The sequence below is a fragment of the Pagrus pagrus genome, assembly GCF_965226575.1.
Source record: "Pagrus pagrus genome assembly, chromosome: 9".
NCBI classification, from domain to species: Eukaryota; Metazoa; Chordata; class Actinopteri; order Spariformes; family Sparidae; genus Pagrus; species Pagrus pagrus.
Window position 1 is genome coordinate 24279586 of NC_140193.1, and position 20901 is coordinate 24300486.

General features: G+C 43.2%; 1 protein-coding gene and 1 long non-coding RNA gene across 3 annotated transcripts; one reads left to right on the forward strand and one right to left on the reverse strand.

Annotated features, from left to right (window-relative positions):
* The first annotated feature begins 1729 nt into the window (after positions 1-1729).
* On the forward strand, positions 1730-20623 carry sestd1 (SEC14 and spectrin domains 1). Its single transcript, XM_084362272.1, has 19 exons — positions 1730-1993; positions 5181-5250; positions 5393-5501; positions 6557-6647; positions 6743-6856; positions 9473-9586; positions 9704-9798; positions 9889-9944; positions 11136-11207; positions 12077-12234; positions 14736-14858; positions 15112-15306; positions 15419-15533; positions 15643-15808; positions 16790-16871; positions 16960-17082; positions 17940-18131; positions 18404-18507; positions 18667-20623. Exons 2-19 carry the CDS (start codon positions 5181-5183, stop codon positions 18965-18967), a joined length of 2280 nt encoding a protein of 759 aa, XP_084218398.1. The 5' UTR covers positions 1730-1993; the 3' UTR covers positions 18968-20623.
* Positions 11198-12690, reverse strand: LOC311262681. 2 transcript variants are annotated; one of them, XR_014623292.1, is made up of 3 exons: positions 12387-12690; positions 12037-12176; positions 11198-11266 (listed from the first exon to the last, which is right to left on the reverse strand). It is a non-coding gene; the product is annotated as an uncharacterized lncRNA (long non-coding RNA). The 2 variants fall into 2 exon arrangements; XR_014623293.1 differs by having other exon boundaries at positions 11214-11317.
* Positions 20624-20901: the final 278 nt, after the last annotated feature.

A 20901-nucleotide genomic window follows, 5' to 3' on the forward strand; every position in this document is an offset into this window, starting at 1 on the left:
TGTGTGAGATACCATATCACAGAAGTAGGAGAACTACTCACAGGAGTACTACGGCCGGTCGTCCTTTCTGAAAGTGGTGAGCCTGCAGTATCTGCTGAAATGGATTGTCAGAGCTTTGATGGTAGAGCAGCTGTGCATGTCTTGCAGTTCCTCTGCCTCTATGAACTTGGAGTAGTAGTCAATGATGTACTGTTTGCAGTCAACTCAAACAGATGGGAAACCTCCACCTCGAATGGTAACTCAGATGTCGCTTTTGGTTGGAGTGGCTGTCGGGGTAGCTTCTTTTGAATATCAGAACACCTGTTGCAGTTTCAGACTCTCTCAGACTACACACTTTATGCATAGCAGCAACCTCCAGCGAACACAGCCAGAGCTGCACTCTGGATAGTGTCTAGTCCTTTGTTCTCCTTTACTTTATTGTGAGGTTGTACTTGCACCAGTGGAGTGGAAGGCCCATTATCTGGATGAACATGGGAGCAGACAGCAGTGGCTTATATCAAACATATCTTCCAGGTGTTTGTGGTCATTGTAAACTGTGACGTGTTCTAAAGGTGTTGTTGTGAACTTGGTGCAGGGCTCCTGGACAAAGGAGAGCATTTCATGTGTCATGATTTTGATCAGAACTTCCTCCTCCAAGTCTTCTTGCTCTACATTCACAGAGTTCATTACATGCTTCCTACAAACAGCCCAGCTAGAAATTGTACGTTCCCAGAACGACCCCACTGGTTTACAGGACAGAATGTTCCCAGATGGCCACGATGCAGAGTGCTTTAAAGAGTAGGGGCAAGTTATTATATTGTTTTAAATTTCTCAAATTTCTCCCTTATTAATTTAAATATGTCTTTGTCTACAGAAGGGATTGGACTTTCATGTTTCCCAGAGGATGGATCCAATGACTTTGGTGACTCCCTGACTTTTCCACTAGCATCATGGAGTTGAAATCTGTGAAATGTCTCAACATCTGTTGGATGGATTGCCATGCAATTTGATGCAGAGGTTTATAGTCTTTGTTACCTTTGGGGACTTTTCCTCAGGTCAATATCTCCATTTGTCCAATACTTTGGTTTATCCAACAGTTTGGCTTTCTGTACAGACCATTGCAGCCACACAGGACCTCTATAGGGCAAATGTAAACACTAGTCTTATTTCAGTTCAGTGGTAGAAAATAATTAAGTACATTCACTCGACTAGTGTACAATTTTAAGGTAATGGTACTTTACTTGGGCCGCTCCATTTGAGCCAGCAAGCTTTTACTCTGGCTCCACTGCAGTTACGAGGCAAATATTGGACTTTTTACTCTTTGCTACATCAAACAGTCAGGTACTGTTACAAGTTTGCAGATTCCGATTAAAACTAAAGATCCAATCAATTAGTAAATATAAGGTATCATTATACATATACATATAGCCTAGTTAGGTAAAATTAGCCCCTTAACTAAACTAAACTTGACTGAACAAGGAATATAAAATAGATACATACAAAAATAGTACATTTCTACAAAAAATTAAACCATTACAAATTGTAAATATAATGTATGTATATATATATATATATATATATATATATATATATATATATATATATATATATATATATATATATATATATATATATATATATATAACGTGTCCCAGCCTGTGATGTTTCCAGCACGAGCCAGGCTTTAATTTGGAATGTCGCTTCACCGGAAACCGCATTTTTTCTGTCGGCTGCACTGCGGCTGCGCAGAGCAGCGAGGTCCACCGCCTGCTCCCTGTGTGTCTTCACTGTTGTTGAAAGCGAACGATAGCGAGCAGAGATCTCCAGTGTTTTAATGGTTCACAGAATAAACGTTTGCTGTTAAATCAGCCAAAAGAGGCAACAGAGGAGGAGGAGGAGGAGGAGGAGGAGGAAGGCGAGAGGCAGAGCTGCAGAGGAGACGGAGAGACAGAGGAGAAGAGGAGGACCAGGAGAAAAAATCGGGACAGTATAATGCTGCAGATTTGACTGAAAGGTAAGAAAATCAGCCTGATCTGTACTTCGTGCCGATTCCAGAAGTTATCAATGCCTGAGTGGGCCGAGGATGAGATGAGGGAGGTTAGGACCGCGTCCGCCGCAGCCTGCTGCTGCTGAATGTAGGTCATTGTGTCTGTGGGCCGAGCCGAACCAAGCCGAGGCAAACCGAGCCGGGCCGGGGCCGTCCTGCAGCTGCAGCCAGGCCGCAGGCAGGCAGGCAGGCAGGCTGTGCGGGAGGAAGGTGGAGGATGAAGCCCTGCAGCAGGACGGACTGGTCCTGCAGTGCAGTGACCGGATTCATTCATCTGAACTGCAGCTACTACTACTTCTACTAGTGTTACTACGACTGAGAGTGGTGGTGTAATAGCCTCATAACATTTGTATTAAGAAAGTCTGTTGGATTCATCATTTTTGGAAGAAAGTCCAGCCGAGCAAAGATATTTCGCAACAGCAGAAAAATAAACTTTGCCTCTTGATTGTGAGTTTTTCTCCTGAACTCAAATACTCATTGCTAGAATAACAACAAATAACAATAACAAACAAAGCAAGTTAAACTTTGGGGAAGGCAATTTAATCTTTTTATTCATCAATAGTTAAAAACACTCATCTGATCCACTTCATTAGTGCTGTGTGGGTGTGGTTTGTTCATATTTGATTAACAACAGTCCACTATTTATTTACTTATTACACAAATGTGGGTCAGGATCAGACTCGCAATGAAAACAAGCGCCTACAAACACACAGTTAGATGGAAACAATTCTAAAGGAGTCATTCAGCGTGTTGGTAAATACGCTCATTCACTTTGTTCCTGAGAGTTACATGAGAAGATTGATATCACTCAAACGTCAGCTGTTGTTGAATATGAAGCTGGAGTGTGAACGCTGGGAACAGGACAACAGTTGGCCTGGTTTTGTCTTAAAGGGCAAAAGGTGAAATCACTTATTAACACTTCACTGTACAGTACGTCTTGTTCAGTCTATAGTCCGACACATAGATGCAAGACTGGTCCTGGTAAGCGGACAGAGCCAGGCAAGTTGTTTCCCTCTATTCCAAGTGTTTATGCTAAGCTAATCTAACCAGCTGCTGGCTGTAGCTGAATGTTTAGCATTTACACATGAGAGGGGAATCGATCCTCTGATCTAACCCTCAGAGCATTGAATAAGACATTATACATTATATAAACCAGTATCTGTCACTGGATTATATAACAATGGTAATTCAAACCAGCAAAGTGCAGAGAGAGAGTTAACACAGTCCCAGATGTTGAACCAGTCAAAGAGTGGTGCAGAGATACTCTGTCAGACAGAGAAAACAGGTGAGTTCCTGTATCGGTGCCCTCCTGCAGTTCAAACCAGGGCTGCATTAGAACCAATTTAATCTATTGATTATTATATATTATTATAACTTAAATGAAAATCAATTGACAGAAATGTTAACTGACTGATTTTACTGACTAAAGGCTTTAAGGGCGTAAACACACAGACAGAAGAGCACAGGCCAAGCTGCATGTTGATCCATTAATCTGAATCTGCTGGGAGAAATGCCATCTGAGGGAAAATCCTTATGGAAAATCCCTGTGCTGTCTCTATGATATCCCTATAATAATTTAGGGGAGGGGGGGGATTGTCTGTGTTGCCACAGTGTTTCTACTGGGTCAGAAACGCTGTAGCAACACAGACAAGTCACAGTCACGATCACGATTCTGTGTCGACTTACAATGTGTTTATCATCTGAGCAGTGAGATTACTGCGCTCTCTGGACATGTTTGACCTATTTGATCCATATTTCTGTAATGATGTCCGTATAGTAACAGCACTTCATTCAGAGTTTATCGTTTATTGTCTGATTGGATAGTGACAGATAGTTCACAAAGGTGTCGACTGGTGTCGAAGCTTTTGGCTACGGTCTTTTTTTTTCCTTTTTTGGGCCTTTCATGGCTTTATTTGATAGGACAGCTTGAGAGTTGACAGGAAACAAGATGAGAGAGGTGGGGATGACATGCAGCAAAAGGCCGCAGGCCGGACTCTAACCCTGGGCCGCTGCAGCGAGGGCACAGCCTCTGTACATGGGACGCACGCTCCACCAGCTCAGCTCCTGTGGTTTCCTTGGCTAGAGTCTTTGCCTCTGGACTTGAATTATAGACTATGGGATAGTGAGACTATGGGCCAGTGTCTCTGATTGTGGTCTATGGCGCACCGTCTACATCAGGGGATCTAAGGTGGAGCTGGTAAACAGTTTTAGGTTCCTTGGAATTACCATCAGTGAGAACATATCTTGGTCATCACACATCACCACCCTGGTAAAAAAAGCACAGAAAAGGCTCTCTTGTGGACTAGAGTCTGAAATTGTGGGCTAGTGTCTGAGATTGTGGGCTAGTGTCTAAGTTTGTGGGCTAGTGTTTTAGATTGTGGGCTAGTGTCTGTCTGAGTGCGAAAAGCTTACTCAGGCCGATACGAGGCTTTAGCAGTCTGATTTAGAAAAGTTAAGCAGGTTGTGGCAGTGGGGTGTGGTTGAGGCGCCGGCTGCTGGAGGAGAGGGAGGAGTGGCTCAGCCGGTGCTCAGACAGCTGGACAGAATCAGGTAATCAATCACCAATATAAGCACGCTTGTAACCTGGTTCTGGTCTCTTGCAGTAGGCTGGGTCCTGGGAGAGGACCGAGCGCCACAGACGACAGGAGACGGCAGGCAGTTATTCCCCTTGGCCGCGTTACCCTCAGCCGCGACGGCTGTTCCTTTCTGTTTATCTGTTTTTGTGTCTCCCGGCTGGTAAATAAAACTGTCACCATCTTCACCCCACGCTGTTGCCTCCTTCCTGCCCTTCCTGTGAGCACCGAGGCTCACACAGGTATTTTCCAAAGTTACAAGAGCATAAAATGTGTTTGTGTTTGTATCTCTCTCATGTAGCTCAGCAAGGACACACTGTCCGGGGAAATAAAAAATGAGGGAATTACATACTAACAAAATGATTACTTTTGAGGATATCTGCTGGATTTGGCTCTCAGATCTCAGACTGCTGGAGTTTAACTGTACAATGTGTTTGGGATCTCTTCATAGCCAGTTTGGACAGGAGGAACAATGAATATACCAAAAACTGTTTCTAAATGTACATATGAGCATGTGAATATATTTTTGAGATTGACTTGAAAAATATTAATCTATCCATTGTGTGTATGTGTGTCAACAGATGTCCAACGTTAACATGGAAGCGACCACCATCCTCCCCATCCTCAAGAAGAAACTGGCCTTTCTGTCAGGTAAAACACACACACACACACACACACACACACACTCAAGCTATGATAGTATGATGTGTCTTACATGTGCTTCCTCGGTGCGAGGACTGTATGATCTCAGTTTGGTCAGTAATCAGATCTATACTGGTCTGTCCATCTTTAGGGGGCAAAGATCGGCGCAGTGGTCTGATCCTGACCATCCCCCTCAGTTCAGATCAGACGAGCATGGAGGAGCTCAGTGCCACTCTGGACTACCTGCTCAGCATCCCCAGGTACACACACACACACATATATTAATGGCGACAGTAGTGATGCGGTGGTATGTGTCTGTGTGTATGTGCTATGTCAGCAAAAGACTGTTTTGTCTCATTTTTATTGCCTTCAGACGTGCTTGGAGTTAACTTGTCTCTGCTGGATCTGTACTTTTTTATCTTGGCTCCAGTCTGTGACTCCAGTATGTTCAGCTGAACGTAAAAGGCTTAAGAGATGATTCCAGTCCAGTACAAGTTGACATACAACTGTTATGGCACTGGCCCAAATATGAGACAAGAGATTTATTCCAAAAAGACTGAAGATACAAACATTTTCAGATTAGATTAGTCTGGGAAAGTTTCCCAGAAGAACGGAGAGTCCTTCTCCTTGATGACTTCTACCTCTGTGGAACTGAAATACTTCCATCAAAGCATAATGTAAATCCCACATTTGTTTTTCAAAGCCTACTCTCACTGTCTGCTGTCAGGCTCTTGGAAGACGTCTCAATGATTTTCTGTCTGACTGTTTGAGCTCCTCATCCTGACGTTTTCTGACAGCAGTAGTTCTTGGCAGCCGGACAGATGATTCAATGCCCTGTTTCATTTCTGCAGTGAAGATGTTGTCAGATGCTTTCAACTTGTTATCGCTCCTCAGGAATGTATCCGCTTCCAAAATGCATTAGACAAGCTGTTTTAAAACTCCTGCAGGTTAAACTGGGCTTCATTAAAACATCAAGGCTACAAACAATTCATCGTTCCACTCTCTCTGAAGGAGTTACAGTGGTGTTACACTCTTCATTCAAAAAGATTTCCCATACTACATATATGTTATCATTTGGGATCAAAAGCTTACATCTGATGTGGGAAGCCATCAGTAACTGGACATGAATGCACCAGTCCTTCACTTCTGAAGCACACTTTTTGGATTTTGGAAAGGAGGAGCAAACTTTTTTCACAGGGGCGAGTCAGTCTGGATGGGCAACCCAAAAACAGTGCATGAACAGGAAATTGTGTGTAAATGTTGGTGTTCATAGTTTGAATGATGTCTTTGTTCTATCAAATGCTCTCCCTCATAGTGAGAAGTGTAAGGCTCGGGGTTTCACAGTGATCGTGGATGGACGCAAGTCTCAGTGGAACATCGTGAAGACTGTGGTGCTCATGTTGCAGGTACAGGCATGCTGTTTAATACGTGTCCCAACAATGACATACCTACATGACTGTGCCACTTTGTCAGGACGATGATGCTACTGTTGCCGTTTCAGAACGTGATTCCAGCCGAGGTGTCGCTGGTCTGTGTGGTCAAACCAGACGAGTTCTGGGATAAGAAGGTGACACACTTCTGCTTCTGGAAGGAGAAAGACCGCCTGGGCTTTGAGGTGAGTCTCTCAGCTGCTGCTAGTTCAAGTGCTTCAGGACAATTCAGCCTCAAACTTCCTTTATCCTCCCCTCTGCTTTCACTGAGCTCCATCACATGTGCTGGTACCTGAAATGATTTAGAAACTGCAGAAGCTTTTGTGGATATAGAACATTTGTCCCTTACTTGAAAAGGACGTTTTTCATAAAATAACGATCACAGAGATTTTTCTAATCGAAGGCCACTTTTCAAGGGAATTCTGGAAATTCGAGTTGAACTCTTTTGAGGCTTCTCCTCGTCTCTTACAAACTGTGAGAGTGCAGCTGTATGTCATTAATATTTTGTCAACCAACTATGATTCTAACTTTTTACTTGTTTCTTGGGTCTGGGGTATGACTTGTTGTCTTTACCTGTCTTTACCTGTGGTGGAACTTGTTGTTGACGGGATAGAAATCTTGCTGTCCGAGCAGTTTGAACAATCCAGTTTTTATTCTAACTTTGAAATAACCTTAGAGACGAACTGTGTTTACACACGGGCACACACACGTTGAATTGTGCTGTTACCTAATGTCAGACAGAGAGAAAGTCAGCCACTTATGATAACCTTGAGCATCATTAACTGTCCTGAGTGCTGCTGGAAATCAGAGCCAGGACCAATGGTGTATGTGTGTCTGTGTGCGTGTGTGTGCCTTCTATTCTATTATAACAGATGGTTTTACTGACATATCCGTAGTCAGTGTGACCCAGATTTCTGCAGCCATGTTGGCTCCACAGTTGTTGCCACGGAAACCGAAGTAACTTGAAATTGGCTCCAGACAGATAATCCATCACAGTGAACGGTTGGATGGTATGTTTATTTATCGAGTGGAGTTATCATTGCGTGCTGAGAGTCGAGGCTGTCCCCGTCGGTGCGCTCAAGGTCACTCCGACGTTTAAGAATCAGATAACGGAGCAACAAGGTTTGAATGCAAGGACTGACTCAACTTCAGATTATTAGTAGTCGTGTGTAGTCATAATGTTTGCTCAGGTGTAGGAGTTCCTAAACATGTAATTTGTGAGATAGTTTAAGTGCTAGTTTGGAAGAAGTGCTCATCTCTCATCAACTTGTTTTAATACTTACTCACTGTGAGAGCACACACACAGCTGCTGGGAGGGAGATTCCAGTGACGGTGTTGAAATGTGACTCATCCGAACTATGGAGTGTGTGTGTGGATGTCACAGTGGGGTGTGCGTCGTACAGCTGCTTCAAAGTCTGACCTGACATTTAAATAAAGACGCACACACACACACACACACGCACACTGAGTTGAGTCCAGTTTCTATGACCGCATCTGCTGCAGTGACAACTGGAGGACAGTCTCAGTGCCAGCTGTCTGACTGTCCAGGTTTATTCGTAAAGCCTTTCATACAGATACGGCTCGAAGTGCTTTACTGAGACAATATAAAATGATACAGCATGGAATGTACAGACAGACACAGAAATTGCTAACTGGAGGAAGATGGTCTGTAAAACCTCAGGCTCGCAGGCTCTTCGTGAACACGCTCTATCTCCAGATTTAGAAAGCACTCTGGGAAGTCGGAGCAGAAGTTTGTCTTGTGATCTAAGCACTCTGTTAGGGTAATAAACTGGAGGAAATGCTTGATATATAAAGTGTGATCAGCGCTGATATGGATAAAATGTTTAAGGAATGGTCCTGAAATAAGCAGACAAAACATTCTCGACAGAAAGCAGAAGAAACCTTATATATAAAGAAGTTTAAAGTAACTTAAAGAAGAATCTCAGTGGTATTCTTCAGTGCTGACTCCAGTGACTCCTAACCCTTAGAAAAACTAAGGCTAAGACTATAATTATGTCTGTTATGCCAAAATGCCCTCCCTCCACTAATAGCAGGGCTCTAGAAGTAATGTGTCTGAGCTGCATCACGGCTTCATGCACACACGGGGCCTAACGTGGCTCCACACCTCCCTCCTATCTAGCAGGGATGCAAGAGAGAGATGCAAGTATGAACGAACTGTGTCTAACACATGGAACATCACCAGTCACTCCGGTGTCAATCAGAGACTGAAATTACTCCTCAGTAAGGTTGTCATGGTACCACAATTTTAAACTTTGATACAATACTTTCAAAATCTGATTGTAGATGTTTTTTTTTTTAATAATAATAACTTTATAACTATTGTATAGTTTTAAGCATACTGCTTCAAATAAGTGAAATAAACCTCAGAGCAGGATACACCTGTGGTCCCTCTCTCCTCACTCCTTGAGACACATTTAGATTTTCTGGAGCGTTCTTGATTAAGGCAGACCTCGTTCAGTTTTGGGTCACTGGCTGGAGGGCAGAGAAACGAGGAAAGAAGGGAGCTTGATTTGCAGAATGAAAAGCAACCATGAGCAACATCTTAAAGTCAGTTTTGAAGTAAACCAGAGTGGGGGCTGTATGATGTGTTACATTCAAACTGAGTGAGTGCATTTTTGAAATTCAAGGAGCTGTCATGTTTTAAGTCTGTGATAGTGACTATGTCTGGCCGATCTGTACTCGGCTGTAGCTAATTAACGTTAAGTCCGTCTGTCATCTGAACTGCAGAATGAAACGCTGTCATTGTTTCATTAATACGCTCTTTTCATGCATCCTGTCAGGTGATCCTGGTTTCGGCCAATAAGCTGACTCGTTACATCGAACCCTGTCAGCTGACGGATGATTTTGGAGGAAGTCTGGACTACGACCACAGCGACTGGCTTAACAAGAGACTGGTCACTATTTTTAATAATCATAAAAATAAATTAATTTCATATTTTTAGAACTTAAAAATGCTTGTGGCCCTGGTGATCAGTCTGAACATCTCTGGGTATTTTTATCATTTGTTGCAGGTTTTTGAGAAGTTCACCAAGGAGTCGACGTCACTGCTGGACGAGCTGTCGATTATCAATGAAAGCGACAAGAGCAGCTCTGTGGACAAGGACAAGTGCGTTCTCTCTCACACACACACACACATACACACATGCACACACAAAGTCATGAAGTCTAGCGCTGTGTGTCTGTGTGTCCCCTGCAGATCAGCTGACTGTGCCCTGTTGCCATCCTTTGACCCTGAGACAGTCCTTCAGACAGGTAAACTCATTACATAAATGTCATTGTGCATGTTGGTTTCAAGTCTGAGGGTTATTAAGATAATGTACCTCCTCTGCAGCTCAACAGGCAAACAATGCCAAGGGGGAAAAAAGAAGGAATTCTGAAATTAAAGGGTTTATCTTTGGACGAAATAATTAATTTATCTCTGCATCTCAGGCAGTGGTGGCTGAAATATTAAGATCTTTTACTTAAGATGATTTACAAAGACTCTGTTAAAGTCCTCAATCTCAATCTTACTTTACTAAAAGTATTTAAGCATAATCGACTAAATGCACTTACGGTATAACAGTGAAAGTACCTCTACATTATTACATATCATACCATTAGATTATTATTATTATCGATGCAGAAACATGTAAGATGCATTAAATTTTGTATCTTGCAGAAATAAATCCCATTTTATTAATTTTTACACTGGTGAGTGGTTTAATTTACTGTATAACAATACATTGTGTTTCATGTACTCATCATGGGTTTTTAAAATCTGCAAAGTAACTAACATTTCCAGGAATGGTAGGCACACTCTAAAAAATCTGACCCTCCCCTTAACATCTCTGTAGTAAGTGTAGAAAATCAAGCCAGTGAAATCTAAAAACTGTGAATGAACTCATTTCACAATGTCGAAGAGGATTTTCCTTCACTGCGCAGAAGAAACGGCTCATAAAGTCAAAAAATGACTCAACCCGCAGACTGTTTTCAACTTACTTGCTCTCTTACTGCGTACACAACTCGTGGTCACGAGCTGTGAGTACTGACTGAAAGAATGTCATCGTGGATCCAAGCAGCTGAACTGAGTTTCCTTGGCAGACAGTCGGTGCTCGCCCTGACCTGGAGGATGTGGGTGGAGAGAAGGAGGTCTTAGATAATTAGTCTGCTGCCACCAGGACCTGAAGCTAAATAGACACTAAGGATAGATAGATGGATGGATGAATGGGTGGGTGTGTGGCTGTGTTCACTGCGTCTGTGTGTTGAGCAGAGGTGAAAGGAGTCTTTGTTTGCGGTACCACCCTCCTCGCTCTACCAGCTCCTCTCATAATGTAACAGCATGTAAACAAACACTGACGCATTATTGTTTGTCAAGCTTTTATAACAGGCTTTTAAATATCAAACCACCCTCCCTCTCTCTCTCTCTCTCTCTCTCTCTCTCTCTCTCTCTCTCTCTGTGTGAAGGTCATGAGCTGCTGTCGGAGCTGCAGCAGCGTCGTTTTAACGGCTCAGAGGGAGGAGGAGGAGGACAGGGAGGTGAGGAAGCAGCTGTCTTTCGTCCAGGGTGCACGGATGGATGAATGAAGGGGTGTCATCTGTAATGTCATGTGCAAATTTATTCCTGGACTGTTGTTGTTTGAGACAGTCTGTTAAATGCAGACATCAGAATCAGCAATGAGTACACATACATGCCACACACACATGGATAGATTACATAGTTTCCCAGAGAGCTAGACAGTGTGTTAGCAAAGTAGGGTACTGGGAATTAGAGAGAGAATTAGTAGAGATGCTTCACCAGCAGTCACAACTCACCTAAAGGACAAGCACATCCAAGTCAAAGTTTACTATAGTGCAGTATCACAAAGCATGACTCGGGGTGTACAAAACAGCAACAAATGCAACATTAGCAAAACACATTAAAAACAGAATGTTTGTTACCTACCATATGTACAGTAAAACAGTGAGCAGCATTAGCAAAATGTACAAAATAATCTACAGAAGTCAGAAAGCACATACAGAAGAGTCTCGAAATTTGTTTTGGAGGACGATTCCAAATTTTGAGATCGTGGAGCCCTGGCCCTGGTGGGAAGTCTGTGCAATATTTTAAGTGTTAAAAGTAAAATCCTGAAGTGTGATCTAGCATGTTCAAGGAGCAAATGTAATGAAATAAGGACAGATCAAATTTTCTAGTTTTGTTTAGTATCCTAGCAGCAGTGGTTAGTATAAAATGTAGTTTGCTAAAAGTTGATTTCACCAACCCAGAGAAAAGTGTGGCAGTAGTTACGCCTAGAAGAGCCAAAGGCATATAGCCAATGTGTATATATATATATATATATATACACATATATAGGCAATATAACCCCACCTGTCTTCTGCCTGACCTCTTTCTGACGCTGACCCTTCAGGTCCAGCCTGGTGTCCCATGGAGGAGGAGCTGCTGGCTCAGCCTCAGGTGATGAAGCTGCTGGACTCGCTCAGGGAGCAGTACACCAGGTACCAGGAGCTCTGCAGGCAGCGAAACAAACGAACCCAGCTAGATGAGATTCATGCCAAAGTCATGCAGGTAACATTTCTTTCTTTCTTTCTTTCTTTCTTTCTTTCTTTCTTTCTTTCCTGTTTCTTTAACTAAGTTCACTGCTCTTCATCCACCTTCAAACTTTTCCTGAGTATAAATGTGTAAATATCCTCCACACGCTCACAACTCTTTGCACTCACTGTCCTGCTACACTGTCGGCCTCCTCAGTCTTTCAGAGTCTCCTGCCCTGATTCTTTTATCATCGCGTCTTTGACCATCAGAAACAGTGTCAGTAGAGCACTTCAGTAGAAGTCGACTCTACTTTGGTTACTGGGGTTCCTGTAGCCGCAGGGGTTGATGGGTAATACACTGTCTTGGAGAAGAGCCTGGGGTTGCCATAGTAACCAGAACATGTCGGCCACTAGCCTGGAGGATTTGAGGTGGGGGGTTGGCCTAGTTCTGGATCGAACTGTGTCTGCATGTGTTTGTGTGTGTGTGTGTGTGTGTGTGGGAGCTCTTTAAGGCACCGCTGACCTAATAAATACAATTAAATTATGATACTGACACATACACACATCTGGATAGATGTTTCCAGATGTTCATGCACAGCACTGTAGTGTACTGTTGTGAACATTTCAACTTTTGATATGAAATGGAATTTTTGAATGGAATATGTAATTCATATTATATTAAAAAGATTTAAATAAATATCCACAAAACATTATGTCACCACCAGATGAAGCACAATAACAGAGTTTCCACAAACAGCTGTAGTTTATATTCTGAAGATGGGGATTTCTTTTTTTTTCAGGGAATTCTTACACTCATTTCTGACTTTATCATGGTTCTGAAACTCCAGGCAAGCTCCAGTAGGCTGTCATAGTGCCTTCCTGTTCACCCTGGGCATCCCTGAATGTATTGGTGCCTAGTGAAGACACTCTGTGTGGCACTCTGCTGATTTGACACATGAAGCTTGTTTCATGACATCATCATGGTTGTCTCAGAATGGACTTGAGACTTCACATTTTGAACAAGCACCTGTTACAAACTTGGGACATGGAGTTTGAGAGAGGGTCTTTCTAAAGAAGCTTGCAGAGTTGCATTGTTGGAAATGTAGGATCCAGGACTAAAAGATACTATCAAGATATCTCTGCCTCTGCTGCTTTGATTTTGACCTTCCTTTTAAAAAATATATTTCTTTTGTCTCCTCAAACTTGATTAAAGAACAATGCTGAATCACTAGAATATCCCTTTTATTAAATAATTCAGAAATTCAGTTGTACTTTAAAAATGTCTGTGTGATTTGATTTAGTCCCCCTCATGCTTCATTTGGCCTAACTGTAACATGTAAATATGTGTGTTCCTGAAGCATATCAAGGGAAATATAAGTGAATAAAAAAAATGAAGAGTTATTTTAATGCAAAATATATTAGAAAGAATCATCCAAAGAATGTGACATGGGACGGTTAGAGCCTCAGAGCCTCTGCTGGTGGCTCAGCTGCACTGCAGCACAGAGACTTCAGGAGACTGACAGAGATCCTCACAACAAACAACATTTCTCACAGTGGGCCTCGTCACAGCAGACATTATGACAAGTCACAGTAGAAAAAAACAGTTACACATAATAACATTAATGGTGGCAGAATGAATTCTTCTTCCTCTTTTGTACTGGTGATTCAAGTGGGAGACTTGAATGTCCATCTTGTACCAGTGCCATTAAGTAGAACTTGCTATTTTTTTTATTTTGGCTGAATTTCAAAATCCCTCTAGATGATTGCAGTGGATTCAGATCAATTGTCCACAAGAATTAAAGAGTGAAAGCAGCTTGGGGCAGCCCGCTCCTAGCCAATCAGGGTTTGACGATGCTGTTTTGTGAAGGCTTAAGTGAGGTGGGGAATGGCACCCAGGTCAGTCTGCATACCTCATCCCAATAAACTGTCAGCCAGAAACTCGGGTCTGTCTAGGCCCTGTTGATTTCTGTGTTGGCCTTATTCTCTGTAGTTGAGGGTGAATTGTGTGCAGTCGACTACAACCTAGTTGAGTGACCATCAAAAGTCACCATTCAACTAGGACACCTGCATCAGGGCTGTGCTTTTTTGTGCAAGAGTTTTGCTTGCCTTTCAATTGCCTGGCACCTGCAGATTTCTTTTGGTTTGACTTAACTGAACCCTTTGATACCCCTCTATACACCTTCAGTTCATCTGATTTAATTTCATTGGGAAGTTTTAAAAGGTGGAATTTTGTTATTTGAGGCATTATTTCGTTATCCCCCGAAGAGGCATTTATTGATTATTATCACAGCATTGGTGACTGTTGCCATTCCCCATGAAAATACATATTTTCTGTTTGTTTTTGTGTTGTTTGGTGTGAGTTGGTAGGCTTTTTTCCTGCCAGTACTGCCACAATGTAACCTGTGCGAGTGCTTCAACTTCGGTTAACATTGTTTGTAGAGAAATGACCAGGACTTTCACATCTGGCACCAGCACTCCCACTTTTCCCTCTATAGGAGATCACAAAGTTTGCATTGTTCCTCTTTCTCTGTGACTCAGGTGGTCACCTGGCTGCAGGGTCCAGGTTCAGAGCTGTTGAAGACCCAGCAGGAGATTGGAGACTCGATCCGAGCGGCTCAGGCCTTGCAGCAGAAACACGAGGAGATCGAGAGCCAGCACAGTGTAATGCAACCCACTGAACACACACACACACACACACACACACGATCATGTGACGAAGACAAACTGATGAGTCAGATTAGAGGTTAAATAACATCTGAGTTTAATGCTTCCACTCTGCTTTCTGTAGTTTGACTGTAAAAAGGTCAGAACATTATAGAAACAAATTCACTCAAGCATGTTTGTTCTGTTTTGTGTCCATTTTACACTGTTTGTAAATATAAGTACTTTTACAATTCTGTGTGTGTGTTTACAGGAGTGGTTTGCAGTGTACGTGGAATTGAACCAGCAGATCGCTGCCTTGCTGAGTGCCGGGGAGGAGGAGGAAGTGGTGGAGCTGAAGGCTCTGCAGCAGCAGCTGAGCGACGTCTGCTACAGGCAGGCGTCTCAGCTGGAGGGCCGACAGAACGTCCTGCAGGCGGCGCAGGGCTTCCACAGCACCACACAGGAGGTAACACACACATGCAGGCATGACTTCAGTGTGTCAGAGGCAAGGATATTATAAGTGTAACAATGCATGTGATCTATTCTGAACAATTATCACTCTGTGTCCGCCCCTGCAGTTGTCCCAGCAGTTGGATGGTCTGCTGGGCATGCTCTGTGCCGACGTGGCTCCAGCTGACGGAGCTTCAATTCAACAAAACCTCAAACTCTTGGAGGAGAAGCTGCAGACTGTTGGTTCGTGCTCTGAATGAGAAATCATGTGCATTTTTCTCTTCAATATTATTGTTAACTGATAAGTGTACTAGAGTTCCTCCGTGACATTAACCATCTCCCCTCCATGCAGAGGCAGGCCTGGCTTCTCTGCGCCAGAAGGGGGGAATGTTGCTGGAGCAGATGTGCAACCAGCCGTCCTGGTCTCCGGAGGAGACTGAGATTCCGGCCGGAGAACAGCAGGACAACATTCAGCACATCCAGGCTGTGATGGAGGAGATGCAGCTCCGCAAGCAGAGGTGACCTTCTTCTTGTATTTCTCTCCACAGCAGAGTTCAGCATGGAGCTACTTGAGCTTTATTTATTCAGTCTCTCACAAGGTGATTTGTGATACCTGAGGTTCAAGATGAAATGTTTGTCTACTTGTGACAACTACAGCTCCCATGAGTCTTGCATTTTAGTGTGTGTTTCAGATCAGGTCACTCTCATTCTTTCAAAAAACTGTAATTAACTCTTTTTTTTAAAGTTTGTACTTGAACAAACTTTAAAAAAAAAAGTTAATTACAGTACTACAGTACGTAACATGCAATATGTCTGAGTGTAAACACTAGTGCAGACATTTTCCTTCATATCTGTTGCTTGCGACGCAGTTAAAGATGCTGATGTTGTCCTGGTCACTCAGAGTGAAACACATTACCGGGCGGTAGGAGGTACCGATCAGGAAGTAGAGCGGGTCGTCCAGTAATCGGAAGGTCGCTGGTTCGAATCCCCGGCTCCCCTGGCTGCACGTCAAAGTATCCTTGAGCAAGATGCTCAACCCCAAACTGCTCCTGATGAGCAGTTGGCACGTCACATGGCAGCCTCTGCCATGGCAGCAGATGAACTGCTTACATTAATGACCCCATGTACTTTCCGTCATCACCACCCTCAGGACTTTCGTTTTTTTTGCTTCACTACCCAGATTGTTGTTTATTCTGTCAAAAACTTTCCATTAATGGTGTAATGAACACTGCAGCCTCTAGGGCAGCCATTCCCAAACTTATGAATAACGCGGCCCACTTTGTAAGCCAAATCTTTAATCATAACTCGGATCAACACACAACACTAAGACTAAGTATTTCTCTCATGTTTTTTTTTGTTTTGTTTTTTTTATTTCAAGAACAGAGCAGTTCTATGTAAACACAGGCCTAAGGCAGTGCAGTGTAAATTAATAATCCAAAAAAGGTATCTGATTAGCATTAGTGACTGTGTCTGTGTGTGTGTTTGTGTGCGTGTTGCAGGTGTGAGGACATGGTTGACGTGAGGAGGCTGAAGATGCTACAGATGGTCCAACTGTTCAAATGTGAAGAAGATGCTCTACAGGTATGACACAAGACGACAACAACACACACACACACACACAACAAAAACTTCCAGTATTAATGAGAAGATAATCTGTGCATGTGTTCAGGCAGTAGAATGGCTCAGTGAGCTGTTGGACGCCCTGTTGAAGACTCACGTCAGACTGGGCGACGACACCCAGGAGACCAGGACCATGTTGGACAAACACAGGAAGTTTGTGGATGTTGCTCAGGTAAGATGCCCCGATATGCTCTATTAGCAGCGAATAGCAGTTTTCATCCACAATTAACATTAAACAATATAACTATCTGCGCTTCTGATATATTGCCTGAATAAAGAATGGAAGAAATGACGACATTTTTTATAGAAATAAACCCTTTGGGACAAAGAGTAGAAGTGCTTTATCACGTGGCAAAGGCAATATTTAATGTAGAAATCATTCAACGTTTCATGTAGTAACTAAATTGGTCATGAGATGAGATGCATCGGGATCCGTCTGCGTCAGCTCAGCTGGTAACAATAACTTCTCTGTGCTATGCTAATTGAGCCCTCGCAGCCCCCCTCCCCCCTGCTGAGACGCTGCTCCACACAGACCTTCTGACTGTAAAGTTACAAAACTATAAAAACTGCAAACTTATAACATCAAATTGTCCGCAGCCATGCTAGTGGCTTTACTTACTGTTGGGACGGAGGTTCTTTTGAGCCAAAAAGCTAACACCAGCATGCCAACATGCAGTGACTATGCGAACAAGTTCACATTTAGCAGTAATGGCATGTTTACCATGTTCACTATCTTATTTCAGACTAATCAGACTAAGTGCTAATGAGCCCAAAACACAAGGTTGATGAACTTGTATGCACAGGTATTGAGTGCTGAATAAAAGTATCAAACTCATTATAATCTTGACCTGATGATGGCACAAGAGGAAAAGATGACCCCCAAAGATATTACAATTCAGTTTAAACATTGAAAACTATCAACTTTAAGAGACAGAAATCATTCTGAAAACACGACACCAACACACAGACTGTAACTTTGCCGAACTGTTTGTCATGCCGTCCTGCCTCCTCTCCTGTCTTTTCCCTCAGAGCACCTATGACTACGGCCGTCAGCTGCTGCAGGCGACCGTCGTCCTCTGCCAGTCTCTGCGCTGTACAACGCGCTCGTCTGGAGACACTCTGCCCCGACTCAACCGAGTCTGGAAACAGTTTACCGTCTGCACTGAGGAGAGACAACAGAGACTGGAGCTGGCTCTGAGCTTCCACACTGCCGCCGAGAAGGTGACACAGGCTGAGAGAGAAAGACCTTACTGTTATTGTTATTATATTATTATCAGGTAGTTCCAGCAGCAGCTTGTGTGGATGTAACCTCTAGCTGCTGCTGGAACTACCTAGAGCTTGATGTGTGCATAAGCAGGCCGATATTGCAAAGAAATGAAAAATGATGGTCACCGCACTTCATGCCGTGCTTTTACAAGCAAATCTGCATCACACCATGGCAGCCATGTGGATGTTGAGATTATAAATGTACATGTGTTTTTACTTTGTTCCAGGTGTTACAGCAGGAATGTGTGGACATGGAGTCTTTGGATGATGTCGACTCTACAGGAAAAGTTCTGCTGGACAGACTGACCATGCCTGTTATCTTCCCTGATGGGTATGTACACACACACACACGCACACAGTTTTTTTGTTTTGGTCACTTTGGAGCAGAGATGGGGACTGCTGACAGGCTTTTGTGATGAATGCAAGTATACTGACACAAAAAACACACACTCAATATAAAACAATCTCCTAACTTGAATTATTGTTTCAGGAGCGAGCAGTACTTTGGGAGTCCCAGTGAAACAGCGGCAGCGGCGGAGGGTGTCAGAGAGCGCCTGCTGCTGGTGGAGGAGCGTCGGCTGCAGCTGCAGGAGGCGAGGCTTGATAATGAGGAGGAGGAGGACGAGGAGGAGGAGGAGAGGGTGCTAAATGGGCAGGATGGACGGCTAGACGTGATTGGAGAGGAACTGAGCGAGAAAGAGGAGCAGGAGGAGGAGGAGGAGGAGGAGGAGGTGGTGGTGGCGGCGGGGCAACAGGATGAAGACTTGGAGAGGGCTACGCAGGACTGCTAATGGGTCGCTGACGACATTAAACCAAGCAGCCTTAATGAAGCTCGTCAATGAAGGGCTGCTGATTAATTTCTACCGAAACCTCTGCTTAGTTCTCCCCGAGCCAGGAAAGCCATCGATTGGTTGCTTCTGTCCCACTGCAGCAGTAGCTTATTCTTACTGATGGTCGTTCTTTCCATTAAGACTACATTTCCCATCAGCCTTACTGCTACTAAAGCAGAAGCTGTGACAGCTTCACCACCGTCTGCTCCTGAAGAACAGTGCCCTCCAACCGTTTCTCTGCCGTTGAGTGATTCAGCAGATCTATGTGGCCCACTGGATCGATGTAACATACTGGAAATATTTACTGGAATTATTAATATTCACGTCTGTGGATGATCCCATGATGACCATCAACTGTAAAATAATCAGATGGATAAGAATACTCTTAATCTACACCTAACACCACCTCAGTGTTCCCAGCATGCCACTCGCTCGCCTAGGTGGGCCGAGCTTCCGTGGCGCTAACATGGTTACCAAGGTTTGTGTGTGTGCCTCCTGACCTCCCACCAGATGTTGCTTTTTGGTCATGTTACTTCAACTCCTCCGGAGTCCTCGGCAGCTCTCACACACTCAGTGCTTTGTCTGCACCAATGCGTTTTGCTGATGGATAAAAATCACAGAGTAATGTGAGCAAAACATGTAATATGATATTGAGAGCATAAATTTAAGGTCCAGTGTCTTATGTAAAGAGCCCTCTCCTCACTCTCCCCTGTGGTGATCTCCAAAAAAAACCCTGAAAAGGCCCTCTCTAGAGCCATTGTTGGGTTTGTCCATTCCGGGTAACTGTAGAAACATGGTGATTCAACATGGCGTACTCCGTTGAAGAGACCCCGCTCCCTCTGTAGAAATAAAGGCTTATTTTAAGGTAAAGAAAAAGTTTAGTTTCAGGTAAATTTACACTATTAAAAACATAATTATGGATATTATCTTTCATTTCTGCCAGAAGATCCGCCTTAATGTTACACACTGTAACTTAAAGTAACATGACAGCATGAATCATCAGATTTTGCATCCAGCTCATTATTGCTTTTTTTGACACCTCCTGTCCTTTGTACTTTAAAAATGACAGTTTTCCCCAAATAAATACAGAGGTGGAAACACACCAAGGAGAGAAAAACTTGTTTCTTAGTGAATTTTAATATCAGTTTCTTCTTTGGTTTTTAGTAGGTAAGGAGACTTGTAGTCAATACAGTTGTAACATTAATGCATCCATGATGCTGACATCTTTCAAGGACCCAGAGGCTCCGACCACTTCGCTGCTCTAAAGAAACCCTCTGCCTTCATGATAGAACTCAAACCTGTGCCGCTTGCTCTGATCCAAACTAACCACAGGGAATGAGGTGACCTCTGACAGCAATCCAGTGTGCAGACTGGGCACACCAAGACTGGTGATCGCATTCTGACATGGTGAACATGAGAACAGGACAGATTCCTTTTCTATTTATTCAACCTTTTTTTAGCAAACCTTGATGATGGTTGGTGTTTTTGACCAATAACTGCTGCTGTAAGTAAAACCGCTAAATGCTGCGCCTTGCCCTCTGTCCTCTTCATCCGATGACATACAGTGTGCAACGACATCAGTATGACATCATCCTCTAAATAAAGAAGCATTTTGAAGTTGTTGTCCTGAAGTGTTTTTTGTTATGTCTGCTTTTTCTTTTATTAAATAACAGAAAATGCTTATGAACAAATGAAATGCAAACAAACATACATCCGAGAAGTTCTAAAACACAAATATAATGGATGCAGGGTAGGCCTGAGAGCATCACTGTCCTTTTTTAATGTATGTATTATTAGTATTAGTATTAGTAGTATTTTATTGTAATGTATGTATTTTGTAATATTTCACACACTGGGATACACACTCCACACCAGTTGGTGGCGGTAAAGCACCA

Coding starts and splice junctions, on each gene's coding strand:
- sestd1 (XM_084362272.1), top strand. CDS start 5,181: ATGTCCAACGTTAACATGGAAGCGACCACCATCCTCCCCATCCTCAAG. Junction 6,857..9,472: donor AAGACCGCCTGGGCTTTGAG/GTGAGTCTCTCA, acceptor GCATCCTGTCAG/GTGATCCTGGTTTCGGCCAA. Junction 18,508..18,666: donor CCTGTTATCTTCCCTGATGG/GTATGTACACAC, acceptor TTATTGTTTCAG/GAGCGAGCAGTACTTTGGGA.